The 27,898-nt window shown below is 36.9% G+C and overlaps 8 protein-coding genes, 1 long non-coding RNA gene and 2 pseudogenes across 13 annotated transcripts; 8 read left to right on the top strand and 3 right to left on the bottom strand.

Moving 5' to 3' along the window:
* The first annotated feature begins 336 nt into the window (after positions 1–336).
* On the top strand, positions 337–3,094 carry LOC104785397 (zinc finger CCCH domain-containing protein 29). Its single transcript, XM_019245688.2, has 2 exons — positions 337–666; positions 944–3,094. The coding sequence occupies exon 2, from the start codon at positions 944–946 to the stop codon at positions 2,771–2,773; it is 1,830 nt and encodes a 609-aa protein (XP_019101233.2). The 5' UTR covers positions 337–666; the 3' UTR covers positions 2,774–3,094.
* Positions 3,095–3,587: 493 nt separating this feature from the next.
* Positions 3,588–5,690, top strand: LOC104785394 (protein trichome birefringence-like 28). Its single transcript, XM_010510596.3, has 5 exons — positions 3,588–4,231; positions 4,329–4,500; positions 4,612–4,811; positions 4,894–5,052; positions 5,137–5,690. The coding sequence occupies exons 1-5, from the start codon at positions 3,834–3,836 to the stop codon at positions 5,507–5,509; spliced, it is 1,302 nt and encodes a 433-aa protein (XP_010508898.2). The 5' UTR covers positions 3,588–3,833; the 3' UTR covers positions 5,510–5,690.
* Positions 5,595–7,474, bottom strand: LOC104785395 (uncharacterized). Its single transcript, XR_015598292.1, has 4 exons — positions 7,335–7,474; positions 6,546–6,872; positions 6,187–6,243; positions 5,595–6,106 (listed from the first exon to the last, which is right to left on the bottom strand). It is a non-coding gene; the product is annotated as an uncharacterized LOC104785395 (long non-coding RNA).
* LOC104785396 (protein trichome birefringence-like 30) lies at positions 5,833–7,502 on the top strand. The gene is made up of 5 exons (XM_010510598.3): positions 5,833–6,227; positions 6,321–6,492; positions 6,575–6,780; positions 6,884–7,051; positions 7,134–7,502. The coding sequence occupies exons 1-5, from the start codon at positions 5,833–5,835 to the stop codon at positions 7,483–7,485; spliced, it is 1,293 nt and encodes a 430-aa protein (XP_010508900.1). The 3' UTR covers positions 7,486–7,502.
* A 707-nt stretch (positions 7,503–8,209) lies between these two features.
* Positions 8,210–8,970, bottom strand: LOC104785393 (em-like protein GEA6). Its single transcript, XM_010510595.3, has 2 exons — positions 8,646–8,970; positions 8,210–8,552 (listed from the first exon to the last, which is right to left on the bottom strand). Exons 1-2 carry the CDS (start codon positions 8,758–8,760, stop codon positions 8,389–8,391), a joined length of 279 nt encoding a protein of 92 aa, XP_010508897.1. The 5' UTR covers positions 8,761–8,970; the 3' UTR covers positions 8,210–8,388.
* Positions 8,971–11,038: 2,068 nt separating this feature from the next.
* LOC104785391 (putative protein phosphatase 2C 30) lies at positions 11,039–12,812 on the top strand. The gene is made up of 3 exons (XM_010510594.3): positions 11,039–11,979; positions 12,256–12,435; positions 12,539–12,812. Exons 1-3 carry the CDS (start codon positions 11,155–11,157, stop codon positions 12,701–12,703), a joined length of 1,170 nt encoding a protein of 389 aa, XP_010508896.1. The 5' UTR covers positions 11,039–11,154; the 3' UTR covers positions 12,704–12,812.
* A 1,706-nt stretch (positions 12,813–14,518) lies between these two features.
* LOC104788856 (putative F-box protein At1g49610) lies at positions 14,519–16,427 on the top strand. The gene is made up of 3 exons (XM_010514635.3): positions 14,519–15,542; positions 15,695–15,874; positions 15,968–16,427. The coding sequence occupies exons 1-3, from the start codon at positions 14,607–14,609 to the stop codon at positions 16,295–16,297; spliced, it is 1,446 nt and encodes a 481-aa protein (XP_010512937.1). The 5' UTR covers positions 14,519–14,606; the 3' UTR covers positions 16,298–16,427.
* A 236-nt stretch (positions 16,428–16,663) lies between these two features.
* Positions 16,664–18,690, top strand: LOC104788855 (putative F-box protein At1g49610). Its single transcript, XM_010514634.3, has 3 exons — positions 16,664–17,643; positions 17,886–18,059; positions 18,190–18,690. The coding sequence occupies exons 1-3, from the start codon at positions 16,708–16,710 to the stop codon at positions 18,487–18,489; spliced, it is 1,410 nt and encodes a 469-aa protein (XP_010512936.1). The 5' UTR covers positions 16,664–16,707; the 3' UTR covers positions 18,490–18,690.
* Positions 18,691–18,889: 199 nt separating this feature from the next.
* LOC109132809 (UPF0725 protein At3g19520-like) lies at positions 18,890–20,428 on the bottom strand (annotated as a pseudogene). The gene is made up of 5 exons (XR_015558465.1): positions 20,396–20,428; positions 20,160–20,229; positions 19,760–19,984; positions 19,525–19,655; positions 18,890–19,408 (listed from the first exon to the last, which is right to left on the bottom strand). The product of XR_015558465.1 is annotated as a UPF0725 protein At3g19520-like (transcript).
* A 2,056-nt stretch (positions 20,429–22,484) lies between these two features.
* On the top strand, positions 22,485–24,219 carry LOC109132808 (putative F-box protein At1g49610 pseudogene; annotated as a pseudogene).
* Positions 24,220–24,843: 624 nt separating this feature from the next.
* LOC104785390 (GDP-Man:Man(3)GlcNAc(2)-PP-Dol alpha-1,2-mannosyltransferase) lies at positions 24,844–27,266 on the top strand. 4 transcript variants are annotated; one of them, XM_010510593.3, is made up of 7 exons: positions 24,844–25,259; positions 25,490–25,776; positions 25,878–26,064; positions 26,159–26,227; positions 26,338–26,531; positions 26,635–26,744; positions 26,848–27,266. In XM_010510593.3, the coding sequence occupies exons 1-7, from the start codon at positions 24,960–24,962 to the stop codon at positions 27,087–27,089; spliced, it is 1,389 nt and encodes a 462-aa protein (XP_010508895.2). In that variant the 5' UTR covers positions 24,844–24,959; the 3' UTR covers positions 27,090–27,266. The 4 variants fall into 4 exon arrangements, 1 of the variants encoding a protein (XP_010508895.2); XR_015558220.1 differs by having other exon boundaries at positions 24,850–25,259; positions 26,615–26,744; XR_015558221.1 differs by having other exon boundaries at positions 24,850–25,259; positions 26,327–26,531.
* The last annotated feature ends 632 nt before the right edge of the window (positions 27,267–27,898 follow it).

The raw sequence follows: 27,898 nt of genomic DNA, 5'->3' as shown, positions 1-27,898 counted from the left end.
CTTATTATATCTAGAAACTTTAAACCAAAAAACAAAATGTTATCTAGAAACAATAAATAAATAACATCCCCCGGAATTAGACTTTTTCTTACATAAGTGAAATATACAATGAAATACATTATTGTTTATATTTCCTTCCCTTCAAAGGACCTTGCTTTTTTTTTTTTTTATCATTATAAAAAAAGACACTTTGAAAAAATCAATGAGATAGGAAAGATTGATATAATTATATTACTTTATATTAAAAAGAAGATATTATAATAATTATTATATTAAAAAAAGACAAACAAAATACTACTAGTAAAATAAGAGTCAGCAAAACAGCGACGTTCCTTTACCTTTTAAAAGTTTCCAGTTTTGACTTTTGACCTAAACCATTTTCCTAAGAAGAACAAAACAAATGAAATTGAAGAAAAAAGCAATAAAAATATTTATAAAAGAGAAGAAGAAGACCAAAGAGAAAGGTAGACGAAACAAAGAGCGCACCTTCCTCCTCTCCTTCTTCGTAAAAAATCCAAGTTCCCCTTTTAAAAGGGAGCCTCTCATTTCTCATTTCATTCTTCTTCTAAAAAACCCAACCAACCACTTCTCTCTCTACTTCTCTTTCTCCTCAAAACCTCCAAAGTTTCAATCTTTCAAAATCCAAAGCTTTATCTTCTTTTCTAGGTATGTCTTGATTCTTTTCTCTGTTCTTTTTCTGTTATTTCAGAAAAGAAAAAAAAAAAACAAATTTTATGGTTTTAATGGCTTTGATCTTGACCTTTTTATTGTCTTTCCCTCAATTGAATATAGAAACGGTCGTGTAATTTATATTCATTATTACTTTGCTTAATTTGGTGAATGATTCTTGTGTATAAAACAAGAATCTTGTTATTGAAAAACAAAAATAAAAATTGAAACTTTGAAATAAAAAAAACTCATCTTTTTTCTTCTTCTTACGCAGATGTGTGGCGCAAAGAGCAACCTTTGCTCTTCTAAAACCCTAACTGAAGTCGAATTCATGAGGCAGAAATCTGAAGAAGGAGCTACCACCATGTCTCTCCTCGAATTTGCCGCCTGCGACGATCTTTCATCGTTCAAGAGAGAGATCGAAGAGAAACCATCGGTGGAGATCGACGAGGCAGGGTTATGGTACTGTAGACGGGTGGGGTCGAAGAAGATGGGTTTCGAGGAAAGAACACCTCTTATGGTTGCTGCTATGTATGGAAGCATGGAAGTGTTGAGTTACATAATTGCCACGGGGAAATCTGATGTGAACAGAGTTTGTAGTGACGAGAAAGTCACTGCTCTTCACTGTGCAGTTTCTGGCTGTTCTGTCTCTATCGTTGAGATCATCAAGATCTTGCTTGATGCTTCTGCTTCGCCTAATTGTGTTGATGCTAATGGGAATAAACCGGTTGATTTGTTGGTTAAAGCTTCTCGGTTTGTTCCTAACCAGAGTAGAAAGGCGGTTGAGGTTTTGCTAACCGGGAGTTATGATGGTTTGATGGGAGATGAGGAGGAGGAAGGAGAAGTGAAGAGTGTTGTGACTAAGTATCCAGCTGATGCGTCGCTTCCTGATATTAACGAAGGTGTTTATGGAACTGATGAGTTTAGGATGTTTAGCTTTAAGGTTAAGCCGTGTTCTAGGGCTTACTCTCATGATTGGACTGAGTGTCCTTTTGTTCATCCTGGTGAGAACGCTAGGAGGAGAGATCCGAGGAAGTATCCTTACACTTGTGTGCCTTGTCCTGAGTTTCGTAAAGGGTCTTGTCCTAAAGGAGATTCCTGCGAGTATGCGCATGGTGTTTTCGAGTCTTGGCTTCACCCTGCTCAGTATAGGACTAGGCTTTGTAAAGATGAGACCGGTTGTGCAAGGAGGGTTTGTTTCTTTGCTCATAGACGTGATGAGTTGAGACCTGTTAATGCTTCAACTGGCTCTGCGATGGTTTCACCGAGGTCGTCTAACCAGTCTCCTGAGATGCCGGTTATGTCTCCTTTGGCACTTGGATCATCGCCAATGAACTCACCTATGGCTAGTGGTGGTGTTCCTTTGTCTCCAAGAAATGGTGGGTTATGGCAGAACAGAGTTAATAGCCTTACACCACCACCGTTGCAGCTTAATGGCAGCAGATTGAAGTCGACTTTGAGTGCTAGAGATATGGATATAGAGATGGAACTTAGGTTTCGCGGTTTGGATAACCGCAGACTTGGTGATCTCAAGCCATCCAACCTCGAAGAGACTTTTGGATCATACGATTCATCTGCTGTGATGCAACTTCAGTCACCAGACAGACATTCTCAGATGAACCACTATCATCCGTCTTCCCCTGTGAGGCAGCAGCCGCCACCTCACGGATTCGAATCTTCAGCAGCCATGGCAGCTGCAGTGATGAATGCAAGAACCTCAGCGTTTGCGAAACGCAGCTTGAGTTTCAAGCCAGCTCCAGTAGCTGCTTCTAATGTCTCGGATTGGGGATCACCAAACGGGAAGCTCGAGTGGGGAATGCAAAGAGAAGAGCTGAACAAGCTGAGGAGAAGCGCCTCCTTTGGCATTCACGGAAACAACAACAACAACAACAACTGTGTGTCACGCCCTGCAAGAGACTACAGCGACGAGCCAGATGTGTCGTGGGTGAACTCACTGGTGAAAGAGAATGCACCAGAGAGAGCCTTCGGGTTGAATGAGAGGGTTGGGAACACGGTGAACGGTGCAGCAGGTAGAGACACATTTAAGCTGCCGTCGTGGGCAGAGCAAATGTACATAGACCATGAGCAGCAGATTGTGGCATAAGTAAAGAAGCAGGGAAGAAAAGATGGGATAAGATTAAAACAAAACTGCTTTCGTCTTATGGGCCTCCCTCTCTACACAGAATCTAACAAATCTCTGGCAATAATTCTTTGATTTGTGTTTGACCCATATATAGTTTGGTTTTGGTACTAGTATATGTTCTTTTTTTCTTTGTCATTCTCTTGTCCTTTGTGGCACTATGTAATGATTAAAAGCAAAATAATTGTTGATGCATGAGTTCAAAATGTTCTTTGAACGATCTTATTATTAAGCTTTGTAACTTTTGTTGGAGAAGAATGAATGAAATTGAATATTTCAAGTGCAGCTGAGAGTCTGAGACAAATAAGGCGGCGACCTACAGTAAAATTGGGATGCCAAAGTAAACCATGTGACAATGTTGCATAAAATCTTTCATTTCTTGGTGGTATCGATGTGTATTTAATGCTAATCACCTATCATCGCGGTGACGCATGAATTTTGAGAAATTACACTGTCACTTCCATTCTATTTGTCGGTTTTCAAAGTTCATATACTCGATTCAGGAGATTTATAAAGATTTTTTTTTTTTAACTAACTCCAAGCATGCAACTCATTACCTCGATTTAAAATAAAAAAAACACTTTGAATCAAAAATTTAAATAGAATTATTATCCTTACTAACTTATTTGAACTAAATTGATAAGAGACAAGTAACTAATATTAAGCTGCTTCTACATTTATTCTTTACAATTACTCCATAACTAGTTTATATATTTTTTTTTCTTTGCAAAGCTCCATAAATAGTTTAGTCTATGATTGTGAACAGAGTTTACATTTTAAAATAAAAAAGGAAAAGTATAGGAAATTAATTTGGTGTCCACCAATAAAGCTATAAGACAAAAATAAACCAAATCCACCAATACTGAAGTTGTTTAAATCCTTTAATAATCCCAATCTTCTTTTCTCTCCTATATGATTACTCTCTCTGTCTCTCTCCTTCGTGTTCTCTCTCCGAGCCACATACCGACACTTGCATAACTGTTGACCCAAGTCACCAAGTCCTTCTTTCTTCTTTTATCAGATCATGCAACCTTCAAGAACAGGAGTTCCATTTTTCGAAACAAGAGCGATCATGAAGCAGACGAAGAAGAGTAGCAATCTCTCAATCTTCGTAATCGTCTTCTTCCTTCTCCTCTTCGGGATCTTCATGTACAATGACAACCTCAAATCCTCTTTTGCTGACTTCTCTTTCTCAACAACCTCCACGAGACTAAAGAATGTTCAAGAATCGATCAAGAACGTGCCACTAGAGGAGTGCGATCTCTTCACCGGTGAATGGGTGTTCGATAACAAGACACATCCATTGTACAAAGAGGAAGAGTGTGAGTTCTTGACGGAGCAAGTTACTTGCTTAAGAAACGGAAGGAAAGATTCTTTGTATCAGAACTGGAGATGGCAACCTAGAGACTGTTCTTTACCAAAGTAAAGTTACCTTTGTTTCAAGTTTGATTAATTTTCTGGTTTGATTGATTTGGTTATTTCAATAATTGTGTGTGTTTTTGATTGGTTTGATTGAAAGATTCAAAGCAAAAGTGTTGCTAGAGAAGCTGAGGAACAAGAGGTTGATGTTTGTCGGTGACTCGCTTAACCGGAACCAATGGGAATCAATGGTTTGTTTGGTTCAATCTGTGATTCCTCCCGGTAGAAAGAGCTTAAACCGGACCGGTTCTCTCACCGTTTTCAAAATCCAGGTAATCCTAATTAATAACACTTGTGTGACACTTACGCTAATGACATTATTTTACAATTTCTTACTTTTTTGGGATAGTCGCAAAACTGAAAATTTAAAAATATAAAAATAGGACTATAACGCAACGGTGGAGTTCTATTGGGCGCCATTTTTGGTGGAATCGAATTCAGACGATCCGAAGGTGCACAGTGTTATCGACCGAGTAATAATGCCTGAGTCTATCGAGAAGCATGGAGTCAACTGGAAAGACGTTGACTTTCTTGTCTTCAATAGTTACATTTGGTGGATGAACACTGTCTCCATCAAAGTCCTGTAAGTTGTAGTATACACTAAATAATACACACACTTGTTGTAATGAATGGCTGAGGATTGACGATTGTGGTGATGAAAACAGACGTGGATCGTTCGATGATGGGGACACAGAGTATGATGAGATCAAACGGCCAATAGCGTACAAGAGGATGTTGAGGACATTTGGAAATTGGGTGGACCATAACATTGATCCTTTAAGTACAACTGTTTTCTTCATGAGCATGTCTCCTCTTCATATCAAGTAATCACTTTCTCCCATCCACAAAACTCCTTTTTTTTATCTAATAATGTTTATATTTGATTGTTATTTGTGTTCTGTTTTTAGGAGCTTAGATTGGAATAATTCTGAGGGTATTAAGTGTGCTTTAGAGACAACACCAATCTCAAACATGTCTTTCATCGTAAACACGGACTACCTTCAGTTTTCTGAAGTAGGGACAGATTACAGACTGTTTTCGGCTGTGGAAAACGTCACACGGTCTCTCAAAGTTCCAATTCATTTCCTCAACATCACTGCATTGTCAGAGTATCGTAAAGATGCACATACTTCGGTTTACACGATCAAGCAAGGCAAATTGCTGACGAGGGAGCAGCAAGCCGATCCAGAGAATTTTGCTGATTGCATCCATTGGTGCTTACCGGGACTCCCTGATACTTGGAATGAGTTTCTCTATACACACATTGTTTTTCAAAGATGAAAATTATTTGGATTCTTTCATCTTTTTTTTTTTTTTTTGGTTATTTCAAAATTCTTGTGATGTATATAGTGAGAGCCAAGTGTGCTATAGATTGTTTTGTGAATTAGGCTAAAAATTTTGTTGAATTAAAGTGTACATTTACAAAGGGAAACATAAATATTATAGTTACAATACATGACAAGATTAGTAGGTGTGTATTATCAGCTCCATGATTGTAAAATATGTTGAATTAGTTGAAGTTAATAAACCAACTACGACCCAACATTCATAGTTGGCAATGGCATACAACTTTTCTCATATCTCCAGAAACCAAACATAACGATATGAAACAAATCGATGGCCGAGCAAGGAAAGGTTACCTTTCTCTGCTCTACTTTGCAGTCGTTCTTCTTCCTGTGTTCCTTCTCGGATGCTATCTGTACAACGAGAAGCAACTGAGGATTGGTCAGTTTCAGGAGTTCAAGACACATAACATGAAAGAACACATCAGTCCACCACAACAAAGCAAAGAAGATAAAGACAAGAAGACTGATCTGGTTCCATTGGACATCTGTGATGTTTTCACAGGTAAATGGGTTCTTGATAACGTTACACATCCTTTATACAAAGAAGATGAATGTGAGTTTCTCTCAGAATGGGTGGCATGTACGAGAAACGGGAGGCCAGACTCTAAGTACCAGAAATGGAGATGGCAACCTCGAGATTGCTCTTTGCCAAGGTCAGTTTCCACCTTTCTGAGAACAAAGATAAGCAAAATGAGTAAAACACTCTCTTCTTATCTCAAATGACTTTTGTTTTATTCGGGTTCTAGGTTTGATGGAAAGGTGCTGCTAGAGAAACTCAGGGGAAAGAAACTGATGTTTGTTGGTGATTCAATACATTACAATCAGTGGCAATCCATGGTTTGTATGGTCCAATCAGTGATTCCCTCAGGAAACAAGACCTTAAAACACACAGCACAAATGTCCATCTTCAAGATTAAGGTCTTAAAAGACTATATCTTATATGCACAAAAAGATAATAATCCAAGACTTACCTTCTCTAGTAATTTGAATGAATGTGTAGGAGGAGTACAATACAACCATAGCATTTTACTGGGCACCTTTCCTAGTCGAATCAAATGCTGATCCTCCAGACAAGCGAGACGGGAAGACAGAACCAGTAATCATACCACAATCAATCTCGAAACACGGTGAGAACTGGAAAGACGCAGACTACCTCGTATTCAACACATACATATGGTGGACTAGACATTCCAAGATCAAAACTCTGTAAGTGACAACAGTCTCTCACTCTCTCTCTCTACCAAGTTCCAAACTTCCAAATTTGCCTAATCTTGATAAAGCAGCTTTCTACTTTAATGCTGCTTAAAAGAAAACAAGGATCTTTCAGCAAAAACGACTCAAAAGAAGACTATGAAGAAACAGGAATCTATATTGGATACAAACAAGTGTTATCAACATGGACAAAATGGCTAGAACAAAACATTAACACAAATCAAACATCTATCTTCTTCAGCAGCATGTCACCAACTCATATCAGGTACTACAAATCATCAAACCCTCCCCTCATAAAAATCAAAACTTTGCAAAAGACTAATCCTTTTTTTCAAATTTGCAAACAGGAGTTCAGATTGGGGATTCAACGAAGGAAGCAAATGTGAAAGAGAGACAGAACCAATACTAAACATGTCAATACCACCAATAGATGTTGGAACAAATCGAAGACTTTACGAAATCGCAGTGGATGCGACGAAATCAACAACAGTGCCGATACGTTTCCTCAACATAACAACGATGTCAGAGTATAGAAAAGATGGGCATACCTCATTTTACGGATCTCGAACTGGGAAGCTCATGACAACGGAGCAGAGATTGGATCCGAGAACTTTTGCTGATTGTTATCATTGGTGTCTTCCGGGATTGCCTGATACATGGAATGAGTTGCTCTCTCTGTATATTATCTACAAAAGTTAATATTTTTTCGATTGAAATGTAAGAATTTGCTTAAAAAATCCAAGCTTTTTCAGCTAACAAAAACACCAGATTCCGACAGAAGTAACCGGAGAAGATGGGAGAACGACGGCGAAGAGATTGATGAAGATTTAAGAGACAACTCTCCGAACCGGTTATTTAAATTAAATTAACAGGGATAACCGGTTTAGCTAAGTGAGACTACTGATGAACCGGTCTAGTCTTTTCTACCAATTACCTTTTTTTTTTCATACTACTTTGGTCAGCAAACGTTATTGGAAAGTCAAAATTTGCGGTTAGATGCATTTAATACGAAATTATAGAAACCGTTATGTGTGATTTCTATAACGCATTAAACCGTTTAGGAAAACAAAATGGAACGTTTCTTATTTTTTTGCTATAAAGTATAAAGAGAAGTTTTCTTAGCCAGAAAGTTGTGACATCTTCTTTTATCTATTTAATAACATTGAAATATGACACTTATATTTAAAATTATTTCTGTGCATACATGGTCACCACAATTTGACAAATCCTAGTCGCGAATAGACTTTAATATATCGCAAAATTTGTGTCTTTCTTTTTCTTCTAAATAAATTAAATTAATATCTCAACTTGTTGTTTTCATTGGATTAATTCCCTCACTTTCAACTCGCACTAGCTAGTACCGTATGTTTTGAGTATCCCACAATCTTTAACTTCTTATTAAAGACGAGACAAAAACATTGGCTACTGGAAAACAAACGAAACAACTTTTACGTAGACGAAAACATACACAAAGTCATCATCATCCCGTAAAGAACTTACGCACGACAGGAAACTAAACATAACGTACGTATAACTACATGGAAAGATTCTAAACCGGATTATAATATTACAAGTTTACAACCGTGGGAAGCTTCGATTTAATTAGGTCTTGGTTCTGAATTTGGATTCGTCTATCTCGACCCCTTCATCCTCAGCGTTTTCTCCACCAGGCTTGTCTCCAGTGCTAAGACCGCCTTTGCGTCCCATCTCCTGGTATCCTTCAGTTCCTAACTGCTCCTTCCGAGTCTGCCCTCCTCGGGTCCTCCCTTCATATATTAATAAGATTACAAACATTAATATCATGACTATACTTCATATACATATATACAAACCAACTATTAAATGCGGGAGGGAAACACCTTCAGCGAGATGTTGTTGAGCTTCGAAGCTTTTGCCTCCAGTGCCACCTGGTACGACAGTCTCTCCCTTCTTTGCCCTCTCGTCCAGCTGCTTCTTCTCTTGATGAGACGCCATTGCACTATACTTACTTAAAACACACAAGATTATTTAAACGCTAGAAAAACCAAACAAACTCACAACGACTTTGATGATGATACGAAGAAGAGGCTTGAGGAGCTTGATCTATAAATAGGGCTTGGACTTTGATTTGGAGGTCGTTTTGCTTGTGTTGCAACGTAGATGTTCGACGTGGTGAATCAAGGACAATCGGTACGTCATACGTGTGCTCTTCTTTGCTGCTGACATGCCACGAGTCTGTATTTAATAGCTGACGTATACTTTGAACGTGATAGTGCCGTGCTTCTTCGCCGCGTGGCCTATAACTATACCTCCGATGTTATTTTTATTTATTCATATTCATAAATTCTTTTAATCATTTGACTATACTGTATGAAAGTAAATATGAGCACCTGCAGAAGAAGTTGATAACCTTGACGTATCTGGACAGGACAATGGATGGGTTTCATCACTGGGACGCTGGGAGTCGATCGTTGAATTTGTGCCTTGTGGTTAGGTGTATAAATATTTGTTGGTCAAAACTCGTTGACGTTAGGTGGTTCATTCATCATGTTCAGTTCCCGATCAAATTGATTAGATACGTTCATAGAGTTCAATCAAATTTATCAAACCCATCCATCAAATTGATCGTCAAGGCGTAGTCTTATCTTTGAAAAAATAAATGAAATTGTCAACTTCGAAAGGGTTGAATCTTAATTCTAGTATTTAAAACAACTAAATCTTTTTTTTTTCTTTGCAACACCTTATTCCTTTCGGTCATTTTTATTTTATAAGATGAACTTGCACGTGTGTTGATCCGTAACATGTAATCAATTTTCAAAGGAAATTTAAACATTTGCTTGCAATAATAGTTAGTCACTTAGTCAATAAAGGATTATGAGTGATTTTGAGAATAATCGACCAATACATTTTTTTGTGCTTGTGTGTCTTCCACATTTAGAAATTAGAATGATAAATTGATAGAGATTCTAATATGACTGCATACAGAAAAGAGTAAGGAACAACTTGTATTTAACTGAATTTCTGTGGCATTCCCTATTGCTTGTAGCATATTTTGATGTAAATTTAGCTTGTCTCAAACGGTTAACAATGTCAATTAGCTAAACGTTTTTAGTGTTGTATTGTGAAAAAAAAAAAACTATAATTTGCCAAGTCAAAAAAAGGCCGACATGAGAGTGATTCTTACGAGGGAAGTTACTTGTGTTCCTATGACGAGTTAGGGTCAATTGTTCCCCCACACCAAATCCATCTATACATCATTAATGCAAACACACTTGCGTATGATATGATGCCTTACGTCGATTAATAGAAAAGAACAATTGTTAATCCTCTTTCCTTAAAATGTATACAATACATTTTGCCAGGTCTACAGAAAATAATTGACTTTTTCTTATGACGTTTGAAAACTTTTCAGGGTGAATTAATATTACAACCTTCATAAATAAATTCACGAAGCAATTTTTGCAATAGACTAAAACAAACAAACTATTATATCTATTTAAGTATCATTTTTATAAATACCAACACTCCTAAAAAATGGATATAGATTTTCTTGATAAGACATATGTTTCAACTCTTTGGAATCTATTGACTCGCACTCAGAAATATAGTACCATCCTATCAAACGTTTTCGAACCATTAGTTTACTTATTCATATTTTAAAAAAAAAATTGAATTATGATCCATATATAGACTATCATTGACCAGATTATTATAAGTTTGATGGTTTCTACTTTCGAATTTAATTCAGTAATGATTGCAAAATTACTATATTAAGTTACAAGAGTCCAATAAATCTGATACATGCATATAGTTGATCAAAATTTGGTATCAAGACCAGGATTTTGACTAGTTCCCTCATTCTTAGTACTAATGGATCCTCGAAATATTTCACTTGACCGTAATAATTTTAAAATCAAGAAATGACACCGACGTCGTATTCAATGGACGGCAGCACAAAATATAGTTCACCAGCACCATTTAAAGTATAAAATTTCACGTGATCGATCACCGAGTCCGAGTCCAACCTTCTCCTATTCAAATGTACACAAATCTCGTTATGGCAATTTAATAAAAGCCAAAGAAAATGATAGAGAGACGAATGGGTTAATTTGGGCACCGACGTGAATTTGACTAAATTACGAGAGAGAGAGAGGTAGAGAGAGACTTGGTCACGAAGGTGTTAATTAGCATGCAAGAGAGAGAAATAATCTTCGTTGACCATTGACCAAAAAAACTTAGTCATATATAAAAATCCAAACCAACCGCCCACTATTATATCCCTATTCACAAGTTCTTTGCTTTCCTCAGACGTAAACAACAAGAAATTATAAAAAAGCAACACACCAAGAACAATATTTATAAGAACCCTATTTTATTTTATTTTCGTATATGCAACTCTCTAGGAATCCGATCAAACAAACGAGAAACGAAGAGAAGGAGAAACACACCGACGATTTCAAGATGAAGAGATCTGTAATCATGGCTCCGGAATCTCCCGTGTTCTTCCCACCTCCGCTTGTTTTCTCTCCGACGTCGGTTAAAACGCCGTCGTCTTCTCCTCGTTCAACACCACCGAAGCTTACAATGGTTGCTTGTTCTCCAAGGAAGCCTAGGGAGACTACGACCAATACTAATCCGGGTTCGGATCTTGAAACAGTGTTGAAAAGGAAACGTCCACCGATGCTTGACTTAACCGCGGCTCCTGCGGTTGTGTCATGGTGCAGTACGACGAGAGAGATCACGCCGGAGAGAGGGGTGGAGGTTGTTGAAGCAGAGGAAGATGGATACTTCTCTGTATATTGTAAGAGAGGGAAACGCGGACCAATGGAAGACCGGTATGTCGCGGAGGTTGATCAAGACGACGACGGAGCTCATAAAAACGCTTTCTTTGGGGTGTTTGATGGTCACGGTGGATCCAAGGCGGCGGAGTTCGCGGTGATGAATCTCCGGAACAATATCGAGGTGGCAGCGAGATCAGGTTCCTCTATGGAAAAAGCGATAAGGGAAGGTTACATCAAAACGGATGAGGATTTCTTGAAAGAAGGTTCGAGAGGAGGGACGTGTTGTGTAACCGCTCTGATATCAAAAGGCGAGCTCGCGGTTTCGAATGCAGGAGACTGTCGGGCTGTTATGAGTCGTGGTGGAACCGCTGAAGCTCTCACTTGCGATCACAATCCTTCTCAAGCAAATGAGCTCAAACGGATTGAAGCACTGGTGAGTTTTATCTTTATATATGCATTTGATTTTGGTTAGTAGCATTGCATAATTGTGGAACTGCATTAAGAATATTATTTTTTCATTAAATTATTGGAATCACCAAATGTATATATGAATGGAAAACGCAATTCCACAAAAAATTCGGTTGATATATATTTGTAAATTTGAGAATCATTCTACCATGCATTTTGCGTTCAAATTATGTTTTAGTGCGGTTTGGTTTATTTTGTGTTTGATTGGGTCTGGTTTACTTACTTACTTGTGTGTGTATAGGGTGGTTATGTTGACTGCTGCAATGGCGTTTGGAGAATTCAAGGGACACTAGCAGTCTCACGAGGAATTGGAGACCGGTATCTCAAGGAGTGGGTAATAGCCGAACCGGAAACCAGAACATTACGGATTAAACCGGAGTTCGAGTTCTTGATCTTAGCATCTGACGGCCTGTGGGACAAGGTAAGCATAACAAGAAATGAATGTTTATAAAGTTGATTATCTCTTTTTGGTCTATGAACTGAGTGTCAAAACGTTTTTTTTGTTTGTTTCTGGAACGTTATAGGTAACGAACCAAGAGGCGGTCGATGTGGTTCGATCATACTTCGTAGGCGTAGAGAATCCAAATACACTTTTGGCGTGCAAGAAACTAGCCGAACTATCATCTAAGAGAGGCTCTTTGGATGATATAAGTGTAATCATAATTCAGCTACAACCTTTTCTTCCATAATTCATTAACATATACTAGTAGCATTTAGCTAAACTTAATTAATTTCATAATCATATTTTAAAATTTTGATAATTTTGTTCAGTATTTTTGTAAATAAAGGTTTCAAACATAATTAATTTAGTATTAATACTCTAGAACTACAACCTGTCATATACAATCCTTTATTTTGGGTTCTCTGCATTCAAAAACTACAAAGTTGTTAGGAGACGTAATTAGCCTAATCAACTTTTTGTCTTCTTCAGAGCAACCAATGAAGACAACCATATTTGACAAACAAACATATGCATAACCATTATACACAGCATCTATGTCGTTGCTCATCTTACACACAGTTACCCACCTACCTTCCATAAATCAAACATCAACCATGATAATGTCATGATAACCAACCATACCTGAATTTTTGATTCACTGCACACATGAAATTCTCACATCTCAGCATCATCAAACAAACCACGATAGCAAATCAAATCACATGCTATCAAGTGATATTTGAGCTCTTGTATTGCTTCTTCAAGCGTCTTAACAGTCCGAACCCCCTTAATTCTTTCGCTGATCTTTGCTGCTTCACCAAATGGAGGTAATGGATATAGTTTAGAGCAATCAAAGTCACTTCTTAACTGCTCAAACCATAACGACGTCATTTTTAGCTAAATTTAATTAATTTCATAATTAAGTCTTAAGATTTTGATCATTTTGATAATTTTGTTCAATATTTAGCTAAATTTAATCAATTGCATATTAGGTCTTAAGATTTTGATATTTTTGATAATTTTGTTCAGTATTTTTGTAAATAAATGTTTCAAACATAATTAATTTAGTATTAATGCTCTTAGACGTAATTAATTTAGTATTAATGCTCTTGGAACCTAACCTTTTGTAATGTTTTCAGTGTTGTTTGTGTTTAATGTTAAAAAAAAAACACAAATAGACAATCAACATAAGTAACAAAATAAATTGTGAATCATGAGTATGAGAGATATATTTTCTAATGATCATATAAGATGAAATACCTTAAAACTCATAAAGCTTTTTGTAGAGATTCATTAACACATATTATTAGCTGAATTTGATTAATTTCATTAGGTCTACATTTATTAATAAATTTTGTTCGGTATTTTACATGTAAATAAAGGTTTTGGACATAATTATTGTTATTTAGGATATCAAGCTCCAAAAAATTTGGCATACGATTTGGTTCCGATAATATGAAGTTGAACCATTTAACCATTTTGACATTGTAAGACAAATTAATATATCCATTCCATGATTATCATCACTTAGTGTACAATTTGTACTAAGTGACACAAATGAGAAAGCTAGTAAAAATTTTTTAATGGTATTTCACAAATGAAAAGATCATATTATAATTGTGGTTGAATTACTTTTCTTTTTTTAATCGATATTCAAACTTAATTGTAATAGCAAATCTAATACTGTTTTATCTAATTGTAATACCATATTAGCAGTATAATGATTTTTTTTTGTGTTTTTTACATCATATCAGACTACATACAATTCTACAATGAAATCTCCAATAAATAGCATTATCATCAACAAAAATTGCAATGTATGAAAATACTTTAATTTTGGCATATTGCCATTAAAATTTGATCAACCATTTAGACCAAGAAATTTTCACATTTACTATTTATTAAATTATAGTAATAGTCTCTTAGAAATACTGTTTAGATTATTGAAATATATTTTTTCCTAAGATTATTTAAATATTGATCATATATTTTATTTTTATTAATCAATTGTAATTTTTGAAAAAATATATATACATTATCCTTTTGTTGAATGTGAAAATTTGAGCCATAAATAAAAGGTTTAGTGAGAAGGCGTCCGTCCGACTCAAACTTCTGTCGTTTAGTCGTGTGTTTCAGACTAAACCCTAAGAATGGCGGACGGTGACGGCGCCACCACCACCACCGTCGCTCTAAGAAGCCCTCCTAGTCACAACCATTGCGATTTAATCAAAGAGGATGTAGTAGACTCAATCAGCTCTCTCCCTGATGAGATCCTCCAACATATCCTCTCTTTTATTCCGACCAGATTCGCCATCAGAACCACAGTCTTGTCCAGACGTTGGAGGCACGTATGGTCCAATACACCTTGTCTCTCCTTCGATAGACATAACCTGAACGCTGATTCGATCAACAAAACCCTAGATTGCTACACGTCTCAAAGGATGATGAGCTTTATGCTCTGTACCAGCGTGTTCGACAATCTTGCTTGCATTGAGAGATGGATAGAGTTTGCCGTGTCCAGGAAGGTACAGGATCTGTCGCTAAAAATCACTCCTGGTATCTTTTACACGTCTTACAAGATTCCTGATTCCTTCTACACCAACTCTTCTGTGAAACAACTCAGCGTTGAGTTAAGTTTGGATATTTTGATTCCGAGATGCCCCGTTTCTTGGACATCACTCCAGAGCCTTTCATTGAATTCTCGTAACCTCTCTGATGAATCCGTTGCTAACATTTTATCCGGTTGTCCGGTTCTGGAATCGTTAATGTTGTCTTTCTGCCATGAACTGAGAGTTCTTGACCTCAGCAAATCGTTGCGTCTGAAAACATTGGATGTATATCGCAATAGTTCTGGTGCAGGGCCAACTCAGATTGTGGCACCACATATCCATGCTCTCGCTCTCAAGTTGACGAATGCGTTGCCGTGTACTTTAGTTGATGTCTCGTCTTTAAAAGAAGCGAAGTTAGAAATCAGCTTTGGTAAAGGTGAAAACCTCAATGTTGGGGCTCTTCAGTCTACGACTCTAGAGATGTTAGAGAAGTTGCAGGATGTAGAGAAGCGTATTCTTAGGGAAAACTTTCTTAAGGTTTGTTTTGAATGAAAACAACATATTTAGTTAATACTTATCATTAGGCTTTAGTTTTCAAATAAGTCTATTGTTGTCTGCACGCTAGATAGATGTGTGAGCCAGCTTCATTGTTATTGGTATTCACTACTTTTGTCTTTGCGTTTTGTTAGATTCTATCTCGTGCAGAGCTCCGAGATGTTCCTTTCCCCAAGTTCGTGGTCAAAGATTTGATACTCGTGACAAGGAGGATTTCTTACTATGTAATTCCTGGTATAGTGAGGTTGCTACAAAACTCTCCCAACTTAAAGAAGCTAACAGTACACACAATGAATATTCGCAGCAGCATACCGGTATGTTCGCCATTAACCTCTTTTATTTCCCCTTCACCATTCAAAACTATATTGCCTAGTTTGAATAATCCGAGATATTGACAATATGTACAGGAGAGCTTCCTTGACAAATATTGGGAAGGATTGAATGTGGATCAACGCTTGAGCTTGGAAGCAAGGGTCTTTAAAAATATTTTCCATAGGAATGTAAAGCCAAATGATGTGGCTAAGTTTATGGAGCTTATGCTTAAAACCACAAAGACAGTAGAGAAGATGGTCGTAAGATTGGAACGTTACCTTGAAGAAAGAGATTTTGAAGAATTGCTTCCGATGGTTCCAATGCTTTTCCACCACAACAATGTCTCCATCGTTCTTAGCTCAACCAAACCGAACCGAAGGGTTGTCTTCAATCTTATTGGACCTTGTAATTTGAGTCTCATATAATTGCTAGGTGAACTGGAATTGTCTAAACATATGAGCGACTAGTCCAGAATAAGTTCATGGACTTCATTAAAAGTCGTACCTCTTTACATTGTCTAATGCATTTACATATATGATATATCTCTCGAATGAATTCTACTCTTTCTGCTTTCTAACCAAAATGGAAATAAAGCGTGGGCAACTAGGCCAAGACCCAAGAGAGAGTACAAGTATTAGTATCGTAATTAGTTAACCAGAAAAATTAGCATTATAGTCGGCGAAATTAAGGAGGAGAAACGTATTGGGTTTGTAATGTTTAATTTGGGCTTTTAGAACCCAATAATATTTGTAAAGAGGATACTTGTAAGTTACTCTTTAACGCCTAGGTTTAGGGAATAAAATTGAAAATTAAAATTATGAGTTCATAACTTACGATGGCTGACAACGTCGGAAAAGGAGACAGCGCCACCACTTCCTCTGTACGATGCCCTAGACGACATTATTTCGCTCACCGCCGCCGCAAAATTAAACGAGGAAGAGATCCAAGGAAAGATATAGACTTAATCAGCTCTTTGCCTGATGAGATCCTCCAAGTCATCCTCTCCTTCATCTCGACCAAGTTGGCAATCACAACTTCCGTCTTGTCCAGAAGATGGAGACATATATGGTGCAACACACCTTCCCTCTCCTTCTCCGATAACTGTAATCTGGACCCTAGTTCCGTAGACAAAATCCTATCTCGCTACACGGCTCGCAAGATGATGAGCTTTAAGCTCTGTATCCGAAGCTTAGACTATCATTACTTGTGCAGTTGGGTCAAGTTTGCCATGTACCGAAACGTGGAGAATCTGTGGTTGGAGCACCGTCTTTGTGATATGCCTGATTTCTTTTATAACAATTCCTCTGTCAAGCAACTTTACGTTAAGTCAAAACATGCTTGTATCAATCCAAGATGCTCTGTGTCTTGGACATCTTTGAAGATCCTGACATTGTATGCTTGCAACCTTAAGGATAAATCCTTTGCTAAGATTATCTCTGGTTCTCCCCTTCTCGAAACCTTAAGGTTGTATCACTGCGATGAACTCCATCATCTTGATCTCAGCAAATCACCGCGTCTGAAAACATTAGAAATAGATAGCAAGGATTGGCTTAAGGGGACAAGGATTGACGCACCACATCTCCAGTATCTCAGATTAAGATTAACAAACTCTATGTTTCCATATACATTAGTTGATGTCTCGTCTTTAACAGAAGCTGAAATAGATACTGATGCGTCGTCAGACCCAATTAAAATAGTTGATCATTGTCTTCAAACCCTAGAGAAGTTGCAGAATGTGGAGAAGCTTACTTTTGGGGAAAGATTTCTTGAGGTATGTTTTCGTGTTTTCAAGTGTGTCATAAGGATGGATTTTATATTGCCTCCAACTTACGTAACAAGTTGGTTGCATACTCTCCACTTTTATCACATGGATGGCTTTAAGTTATTTAAGTCTATATATATGTTGTTTGTATTCTCTATAAATGTTGTCTTGATGTGATGTGCTTTATCCACATTTTTTTCTTGAGATGTGAGTTTTGATATCCAATATCTCTGTCTTTTGCTTTTTGGTAGATTTTATCTCGAGCCGAGCTCCTTGGTTATCCGTCCCCGAAGTTGAAGGCTAAAGTTTTGACGCTTAAGACAACAATCTCTCAATATGTTATTTCTGGTATAGTAAGATTGCTACAGCACTCACCTGAATTAAAGAAGCTAACCCTACGCACAATGGATTGTGACGCCATACAGGTATTCTTTTGCCGAGTTTTAATAATCCAAAAACCATATTAATATCCTCCTCACTCACTTTGAGATTGTAGAAATCTGAGATATGGATAAATCAATTTGTATATAATGAAATCTTTTATGGTGTATATAGGGGTATGCTGACAACTACTTAGATTCGTATACTTGGATTCCGTATCGATGCTCGGAATCGTTGGTCTTTGGAGACATTAAGTCTAGAGATGTAGAGACAAAGCATGTGGCTTTGTTCATGGAACTTGTGCTTAAAACCACAAAGACACTAGAGAAGATGGTGGTAAGGTTGGGACCTTATCGTAGCGAAAGAGGTATTAAAGAGTTGCGTCAGAAGGTTCCAATGCTTTCCCACGACAAAGACGTCTCAATTGTGCTCATCGCAACCAAAAGATGGATTAGAGAGTCGTCTAAGTGGTGATTTTAGTATATTACGTACAAAAGCCGAATCAGAGAGACTAATTAAGTGAACATTTTACATAAAACTAACATGTTTAATATTACTATAGATGAAAAAATTCCTTTAATCTCTAGGATTATATGTTGGAAATAATCATATGACGCGACATTGTTGAATTTGAACATTTAAGACTGTTTTTGGTAAACCTCAACGTAAGCTAAATCATCCCTTGCATGAATTTTAGTATATTTTGTTGTTCTTCTGTGTCGGATCGGATATCCGTAAAAAATTACTCGAAATCTCAAGACAAGAAAGAAAGTAACTCAAATTAATCAATTTTGATTTGCATTTTGATCGACTTCTTCGGAACAGGTTCCGGAAATATTATTTCTAGTGCTATACATATATTAACTTAGTCACACATCTTGACATTGTAGAAGATTAATAGTTTATCATCATCTCATCCTAATTTTCAGATGGATCTTGCCATTCCGAACGCGAACGCTTAAAACGCGAAAAGGGAAATATATCAAACGGGGAAAGGGAACGGGACAAGCGCCCATTGGGACGTGAGTAGCCCAACGAGGGTTGCAATAGCGTTTCATCATGTCTTCTTTCCTTCTTGAAAGGGGTCAGAGCATCAAGGAGGATCAAGTTTCCTGTACGCTCACCTGATGAGTCTTCTAACTATAGCTCTTCGTTCAACATGCTCTCTAATCCCCCAAATGCCCAAGCGAAAAGTTATGTAGAAAGTTGCGCTTTTGGCGGCGTTGAGTCTCTCACTCTGCGGCTCCACGTCTTCATTACTAGCTTCTACCGCCACTTTCACAATCTTCAACTTGGACAAGTCGCTGTCTCTGAGCAACCTATCCTTTGAACAAAGTAAAAGTTCCACATATAGGCGAATCCAGTCAGTGTCTAGCAACTCTGATTCCTCCATCTGCAAAAGCAATAGAAACATATCATCAATCACACTACAAAATTATTTGAGCATGCGAAAAACCTAATATAAATTTCAAAGGTGATGAGATGTTGTTGTATCGTTAAGGTTCTTACTATGTGAAATCGGTTTGTATCATTGAAAGCATCCTCTGAAGGCCACGCAGACAATCCATCGTCATCGTGTAAATCATGAAGCACTCTGTCGGCTCTCAGGTCATCTTGAAGCGGGAGCGGCTCCATGGTCCCTAAGAAAAAAAAAATTATTAAATAGCAAGTGAGATTTTATAATCAACAACAACAGAAAAAAATAAAATTAAAAATTTGAAGAAAAAAGCACAACAAGTCATACCTTTAGGTCTAGCAACAGAGACAGTCAAATTTAAACGGTGAAGCCAATTTTCGTCAACTTTAACTTGGAAGGTTAGTACGGAGCCGCTAGCTGGATCAGAAGCCACCAAAGTAATGTAGTAAGAGGACAAGGCGTTCATCAACTTGTTGTATTTGATTAGGTGATCGAGATGAAAGTTTGTCCCCTTCAAGATATTATAACGATGAAGCCCGCGTAGAGTGCCGTCTCAATATTTTTTTGGACCCTAGGTGAACCAAAAATTTTGGACCCTTTTCACACTAAATTTTTTTTTTTTTTTGTCCCCTTGGTTAGAAGGAAATTTTCTGAATTTTGGGTTGGTCCCTTGGCCTTTGCCCCTCTCGCCAGTAGAGGTCGACACGATATTCATGCTGAAACATACTTCCTTCACACTTGACGACCTTCAGTCCAAGGGTCCCGTGTGGTGCATAGATACCCTCGACATCGAACCCCTAAATAAGACCCATCAGCGAATAATAAATCAGTTACATAGTAATTATAACAGACCCTAGAAGCAACCGAAGAGTGTGAGATTAGATCTAGGGTATAGTACCATAGTCATCAGCTCCGACATCAACCTAGCTCTATGAACAATAAGAAGATGAAATCAAAAATTACCTCGGATTCATCCACTTGACGCCAGTACTCCATCCCCCCCACGGAGAAACGCATCCGCTTCTTCAATCCAAGATGATGAGGACGTCATGTTTTTTTTTTCTCTTTCTTGCCGCGGTTGTTTTGGGGGAATGCTTTTTTCTTTATCGACATATATATCCCATCCCAAGAATTTATTTGTGGGCTTCAGTTGGGCCTTCTAAACCCAAAATATATTAATAATATTGTTGCAACTCTTTTTGAATAAATTGTAAAACTACCAAATATTGGATCTTAGCAACAATACTCAAAATTGTACAAAATTATCAAGAAATAGTACAAAATTGTTGAGGTTACTGCTCAACCGGTCGAGTCTTTTCTACAAATTTCCATTTATTTTCTATGTTCATGCTTGCCACTTTGGTCAGCCATTGTTATTGGACAGTCAAGGTTTGCGGTTAGATTAGTTTTTGTGTGATTTCTATAACGCATTAAACCGTTTAGAAAAAACGAAATTGCACAATTGTGAGAGAAGCTTTCTAGGAAACAATTGTGATGTTCTTCTTTATTTTTTTAATAACATTGAAATATGACAGTAATATTTAAAATTATATTGAAATATGACAGTAATATTTAAAATTATATTGAAATATGACAGTAATATTTAAAATTATTTCAACGCCTGTACACCACAATTTAACATAAAATTTAGTCGCAAATAGTACATATATATCGAAGAATTTGTGTCTTCTTCTAAATAAATTAAATTACTAACTCAACATGTTGTTATACTAAATAAAGCTGCTATATCAATTAAGAGAATTTCTTTTCTTTATTTTCTATATAATTGAATGGCAATATGTTACTTAAAATATTTTCCACGTTAGTTACACTGTAGATAGCTAATGAAAAGATTAAAATCATATATCTTAGAATATAAAAAAACCAACAATAATTAAATCGACAAATAATATTTATATCATTAGCAACTACGCAATATGTCTTAGGGATCCGGAAAAAAACCAAACAAGTTCATCGGGGACTCCTGAATGTATCAACTCCGAATAGTTCCTTTTATGCATCAACACATACCAACTATCTTTTCTCGTCTACGATATTTTAATATATATATATATTAACTATATATAAAATATACATGCAATTAATAATTTATGTTTTGAAAAAATATTTTAAAAATATTTATGAAATTCTTATGAATTGTACAAAACACCCTCGATACTTAAAAATATTCAATGCAAATTAAAATTTGTAGTATATTTGTGAACTAATTAAAATTAATTTTATACTTTGTTCTTGAAAATAATGTTTTGTAATAAAAACAACTTCAGTATATACCACTATTTTTTCTTAATTAGCATAACCGTTTGTCTTAAAATAATAGATGAATCTGATATAAGTGTTGTGGATAAATTTCTATATTTAAATTATAGAATATTTTATTAATAATAAAAATGCAACTAAATTGATGATATTTTGTAGATGAATTGATGATATATGAATTATATATATATATATACAATTCATATAAAATTTTTATCACATATAATTTGTATATGAATTGATGATATATATATATATATATATTTAATATGTGAAGGTTTATGATTTCATTTGACATAAAATTTGTTTTTGTTTTTCCTCAAATAGAACTTATATTAATTCGAGATTGGTCAATACATACATAGCTGTTCTAGAAGCCAAGGTGGCTGAGTTACATAATCAGAACAAAAATCGTATTAGTACAATCAAATTTTGCTAAACTATGAGCCATACCATTACATTGTCTAATGCATTTACTTATAACCAAAATGGAAAATAAAATGTGGGCAACTAAGGCAAAAGAGAGTAAAAGTATTGTATTATCGTGACCAGTTAAATTAACTTAAATTTCAGAACATAAATCAGCAATTTAAATTGATTTTAACACTATAATTAAAAAATAGCCCAAAGTTTAGCAGTATGGTCTACGATATTACGGAGATGTAAGTATTGGTATTTGTAATGTTTAATGTGGGCTTTTGGAACCCATTAATAATTTGGGGATACTTGTAAGTTACTCAAACGCCTAGGTTAGGGGTTAAAAATTGCAAATTATCAGTTGATAACCTACGATGGCTGACAACATGGGAAGCGGAGACAGCGCCACCGCCTCCTCTGTAAGCGTACTCCCTAGCCATTATGTCGCTCACCGTCGCCGAGAAATCAAACGAGCAAGATTTCGACTCAATCAGCTCTTTGCCTGATGAGATCCTCCAAGTTATCCTCTCCTTCATCCCGACCAAATTCGCAATCAGAACTTCAGTCTTGTCCAGAAGATGGAGACATGTATGGTGCGACACACTTTCCCTCTCTTTCGTCAAGGGCTGTTGTTCGGATCGTGATTCCATAGGCAAAACCCTAGCTCGCTACACGGCTCGCAAGATGATTAGGTTTCAGCTCTGTGCCATAGATTCCGAATATTTTCCTGACGTTTACAGTTGGATCGAGTTTGCCATATCTCGAAACGTGGAGAATCTGTGGGTGGAACACTATCTTTCTGATATCCCTGATTCCTTCTACACCAATTCCTCTGTCAAGCAACTTTACCTTAAGTCGTCAGGCTATGGTAATTTGGATCCCGAATGCTCCGTGTCTTGGACATCTTTGAAGATCCTGACATTGCATACTTGCAATCTTTTCAATGAATCCTTTGCTAAGATTCTATCTGGTTCTCCAAATCTCGAAACCTTAAGGTTGTATGTCTGCGATATCCTTTATGTTCTTGATCTCAGCAATTCACCGCGTCTCAAAACATTGGAAATAGAAAGCGAACACTGGCTTCAGAGGGCAAAGATTGTGGCACCACATATCCATTCCCTCAAACTGAGGTTCACAATCTCTAGTTTTGCATATAGCCTAGTTGATGTCTCGTCTTTAACCGAAGCTGAACTAGACATCGACTCTGGCTCACTTGAACACTCAAACGTTTATTATATTGAAACCATTGTGCTAAAGATGCTAGAGAAGTTGCAGAATGTGGAGAAGCTTACTTTTTGTGGAAACTTTCTTAAGGTATATATGTTTTCGTGTATTCAATTGTGTCATATGGATTATGGATTTTATATTGCCTCCAACTTACTTTACCAAAGTAGAATGAGTTGGTTGCACTGTCCACTTTCATCTTTTGATGTCCTTCATCCCCAATTTTTTTTTGTTAGGCTTTAACTCTTGCCGATCGCCATTGTTATTCTTTTCCGAAGTTGAAGGTTAAAGATTTGACGCTTAAGACAACCATCTCTGATTATGGTACTTCTGACGATGTTACTTCTGCTATTGTAAGAGTGCTACAACACTCACCTGAATTAAAGAAGCTAACCCTACGCACAATGGAATGTGACCCCATCATAGAGGTATTTCATTTTTTTTTCATAAAATCTATTTAACCATGTCATTCTCACTTTGAGATTATGGATAATCTTTTTGCATATGATGAAATCTTTTTTTTTTTTTTTTTGGTTGCATGCATATAGTTGTTTGGTTTGGATCCGGATAAATTAAGCCCGGAAGAGAGGGTCCTTTTAGAAGACTATTACTCTAGAGAGGTAGAGACAAAGCATGTGGCTTCGTTCATGGAACTTGTGCTTAAAACCACCAAGACACTTGAGAAGATGGTTGTAAGGTTGGGACCTTACCGTTACACAAGACGTTTTAGAAACTTGCGTCAGATGGTTCCAATGCTTTCCCACGACAACGACGTCTCAATTGTGCTCATCGCAACCAAAAGATGGATTAGAGTGTCTAGGTGGTCAAAACCCAACATTGAATATCTTACATCAAATCTCATGTAGTTGAAAAACTTTCTTCTTAAATTGAATATACATTGTTGAATTTGAATATTTTCTTCGAATTTGTAAGTACGAACTTTTGTCACAGCGAATTAGCCCTGGGCATATTACCCGGACCCGAAACCCAAACCCGACCCGAAGTGGATGGTTTGGTTCGGGTTCGGGTATTGTATAAAACCCGATCGGGTTTAATACCCGAATGTCCACCCGAACTAACCCGAATTAAATGTAAAAATATGTATTTTAGGGAATTTGAACCCACAACCTTGAACATTTACAGGTACATCATTAACTATTTTGCCACTTCAGTTTCTCTGTCTCAAAAAGAAATGTTAAATATTTATATATATACAAGTTTTCTAAAATTTATAAAAAATAAAATTTAGTTTTTTTTTTTTTTTTTTTTGTTCATGGTTCGATTGAGTTCGGGTATACCCGAATAACCTGAACCCGAACAGGTATTACCCGAACCCGAACCCGAAAGTATAGAAAACCCGAACGGGTTCTATATGTCTAAACCCGAAAACTCGAAAACTCGAAAACCCGAATCCGATCGGGTTCGGGAACCCGAATGCCCAGGGCTACAGCGAATACATAATCTTTAACTAATCAAAAGATAAGGGGAACAAATGTAATTTAAAAATAGTTAGGGGTGTTTTCTACAATATTCAGAAACACAATTAAACAAAACATTTTCGGAATTGCGACTTTTTTTTTCTTTTTGTGCTCAGCGATCTGCTTCCATGGCGATCTGCTTCATTCTCTATACACTTCTCACGATCTTCTTCGCCGTATCTCTAAGTTTATCTCTTTCCGTCATCAATGCAAGAATGAGGAGGAAACGTGCGGTGGGATTCTTCCATCCGTACACGAACGACGGCGGCGGCGGCGAGAGAGTGCTCTGGTGTGCAGTCAAAGCCATCCAAGAGGAGACTCCCGATCTTGACTGGGTCATCTTCACCGGAGATCACGACTCTTCTTCTGATAGCTTAGCTCGCCGCGCCGTTGATCGATTCGGTGTTCACCTTCAAACTCCTCCTAAGGTCCCATTACTCCTAAAGTTTAAACCTTTAATAATTCAACACTCCTAAAGTTTAAACCTTTAATAATTCGTAACTCCTAAAGGTTTAAATCTTTAATTCAATTTGAATTGGTTTTGATGACACAGAACCTCTTAAGATTTGAGGGCAAGTTTGAATTTTGCATTGTTTGGATTAGTTTTGATGCAATTTTTTATTTTGGGTTTTGTTGTTTTGATGTTGTTGTGGCACAGGTGATTCATCTAAGCAAAAGGAAATGGATTGAAGAGAGGACTTACCCACGTTTCACAATGATAGGTCAGAGTCTTGGTTCGGTTTACTTAGCGTGGGAAGCTTTACGCAAGTTCACTCCTTTGTATTTCCTTGACACTAGTGGATATGCCTTTACATATCCTCTTGCTCGGATCTTTGGTTGCAAAGTTGTTTGCTATACTCATTATCCAACTATTAGTTTGGATATGATTTCTCGTGTTCGTCAGAGGAACTCTATGTATAACAATGATGCATCCATTGCTAAGAGGTGGTTTTGGTTCTCTCTCTTTGCTTATTTGGTGTTTTTTTCTTTGCTTAGTGTAAGTCCTGTTGGCTAATGATATAATGTTGTCTTTTTGTTTTGTGTAGCAATTGGTTATCTACTGGCAAATTAGTTTATTACAAAGCTTTTAGCTGGTTGTATGGGATGGTTGGCTCTTGTACTCATCTAGCTATGGTCAACTCTTCGTGGACAAAGTCCCATATCGAAGTGCTTTGGAGAATTCCAGAACGGATTACACGGGTCTACCCACCCTGTGATACTTCTGGACTTCAGGTGATAGCCTTTAGTCAGCTTGAATCTTATGATTTTTATCTGTCTTCTGGTTATATCTCACTCAGTGTTTGCTGACATCTTGGGTTTATTGCAGGTGTTTCCTCTTGAACGATCATCTGATCCTCCTAAAATCATATCCGTTGCTCAATTTCGTCCTGAGAAGGTAAGGGATCCAGTATTTGACTTATACATGTAGGGTTCTGTTGTTTTGATGGTTCACATTCCAAAGCTCGAAAGAGTGGTCCAGCTTACTCAATTATAGTCTTGTACCAGGCACATATGCTTCAGCTTGAGGCCTTTGCACTAGCCTTGGAGAAATTAGATGCAGACGTCCCTCGACCTAAGCTCCAATTTGTGGGAAGTTGTAGAAACAGTTCAGATGAAGAGCGTCTGCAGAAACTGAAAGACAGAGCAGTTGAACTAAAAGTGGATGAAGACGTGGAATTCTATAAAAATGCCATGTACAGGTATTTTGCTCAAAGCTCTTTACGGCATTCTCTATTTCTAAACTTAGTGGTCTTGCAATACTCATAGCTTCCATGATTCTTAGTTGTTGGCTTCTGGTTGCAGTGAACTAGTGGAACTACTAGGAAATGCAGTTGCAGGAATGCATGGGATGATAGATGAACACTTTGGTATTAGCGTTGTTGAGTACATGGCTGCTGGTGCGATCCCAATAGGTAAGACTTAAAAAGGCTTGTATATGTGATTTTATCTCACAAAATTCAGTTACTCTCGCAGTTTCTTATAATGGCTCCCTCTGTTTTGTTAATTTTGGTGCAGCTCACAACTCAGCTGGACCTAAAATGGACATTGTGTTGGAAGAAGACGGACAAAGAACCGGGTTTCTTGCTGAGACTGTGGAGGAATACGCCGAAGCGATCCTTGAGGTTGTGAAGATGAAAGAAACAGAGAGGCTTAAGATGGCTGAATCTGCTAGAAAACGAGCGACAAGGTTCTCTGAACAACGGTTTTGCGAGGACTTCAAAACTGCAATTCGACCCATTTTCCACGGTGCTAAATGACAATCTTAAAACCTTCAAAATCTGCTTATACTAGCTTTTAAAACTCACAAGACAAGCTAGGTTATACCTTTGATCCTCTCCTTATAGTTTTTGTTTCTGATTAAAACTTTGACGTAGAAGTTGTGATTTGTGACATGTAAAAACTTTGCTTTTTCTTTAGTACACACATTCAGAAAACACCTCTTTCACCTTTTGTCAGTAGTTAGTAGTCTTGAGATACTTTGGTGAGTAAGAAGATAAATTGCACTTTTTGAGATTGGTATCAAACATTATTAATCATGACTAGCCATTACATATGTTTTAAAATAGCAACAAGATTCGACTCATATAATTTGTAGATTAATAAAAATAAAATAAAAACATTGTTTTGTAAACAACTAGAATGTATTTCCCTTTCAGATTTTTTACTTTCTTAACGGTTCAAATACTATCAATTTGATTGATAAAATTCAACCCACATTATTACTAGAGTGTTATTAGTGGGTTGATAAGAAGTACAATGTCAATGGTTTGATATACTCGAATCTTTTGAAATCTTGAGAATTATTTTAGTCCAATGTGTGGTATGAAACTTTTGATTTGAAGTGTTACTTTTGGCCCTACATATCTTGATTTACGCAAATTTTATGGATATATGCAATTAAAAAACTTGAAAAACAAAAAATCGTTTTAGTTGCTATGCCTGTGGCAACCACATATATTTTGATCATTGAATAAAGGCCTCTCTCTTCCGCATGTGAGTATATGTGACAAGAAGCGCCACCAAAATCTAAGTTAAAGCTTGTTTTCTCTGTCGATTCACATAAAGT

Source organism: Camelina sativa, chromosome 5 (genome assembly GCF_030686135.1).
Source record: "Camelina sativa cultivar CO46 ecotype springtype chromosome 5, ASM3068613v1".
Lineage (NCBI taxonomy): Eukaryota > Viridiplantae > Streptophyta > Magnoliopsida > Brassicales > Brassicaceae > Camelina > Camelina sativa.
Note: the sequence above shows the minus strand (reverse complement) of the source record. Positions and strands in the feature narration are given on the sequence as shown.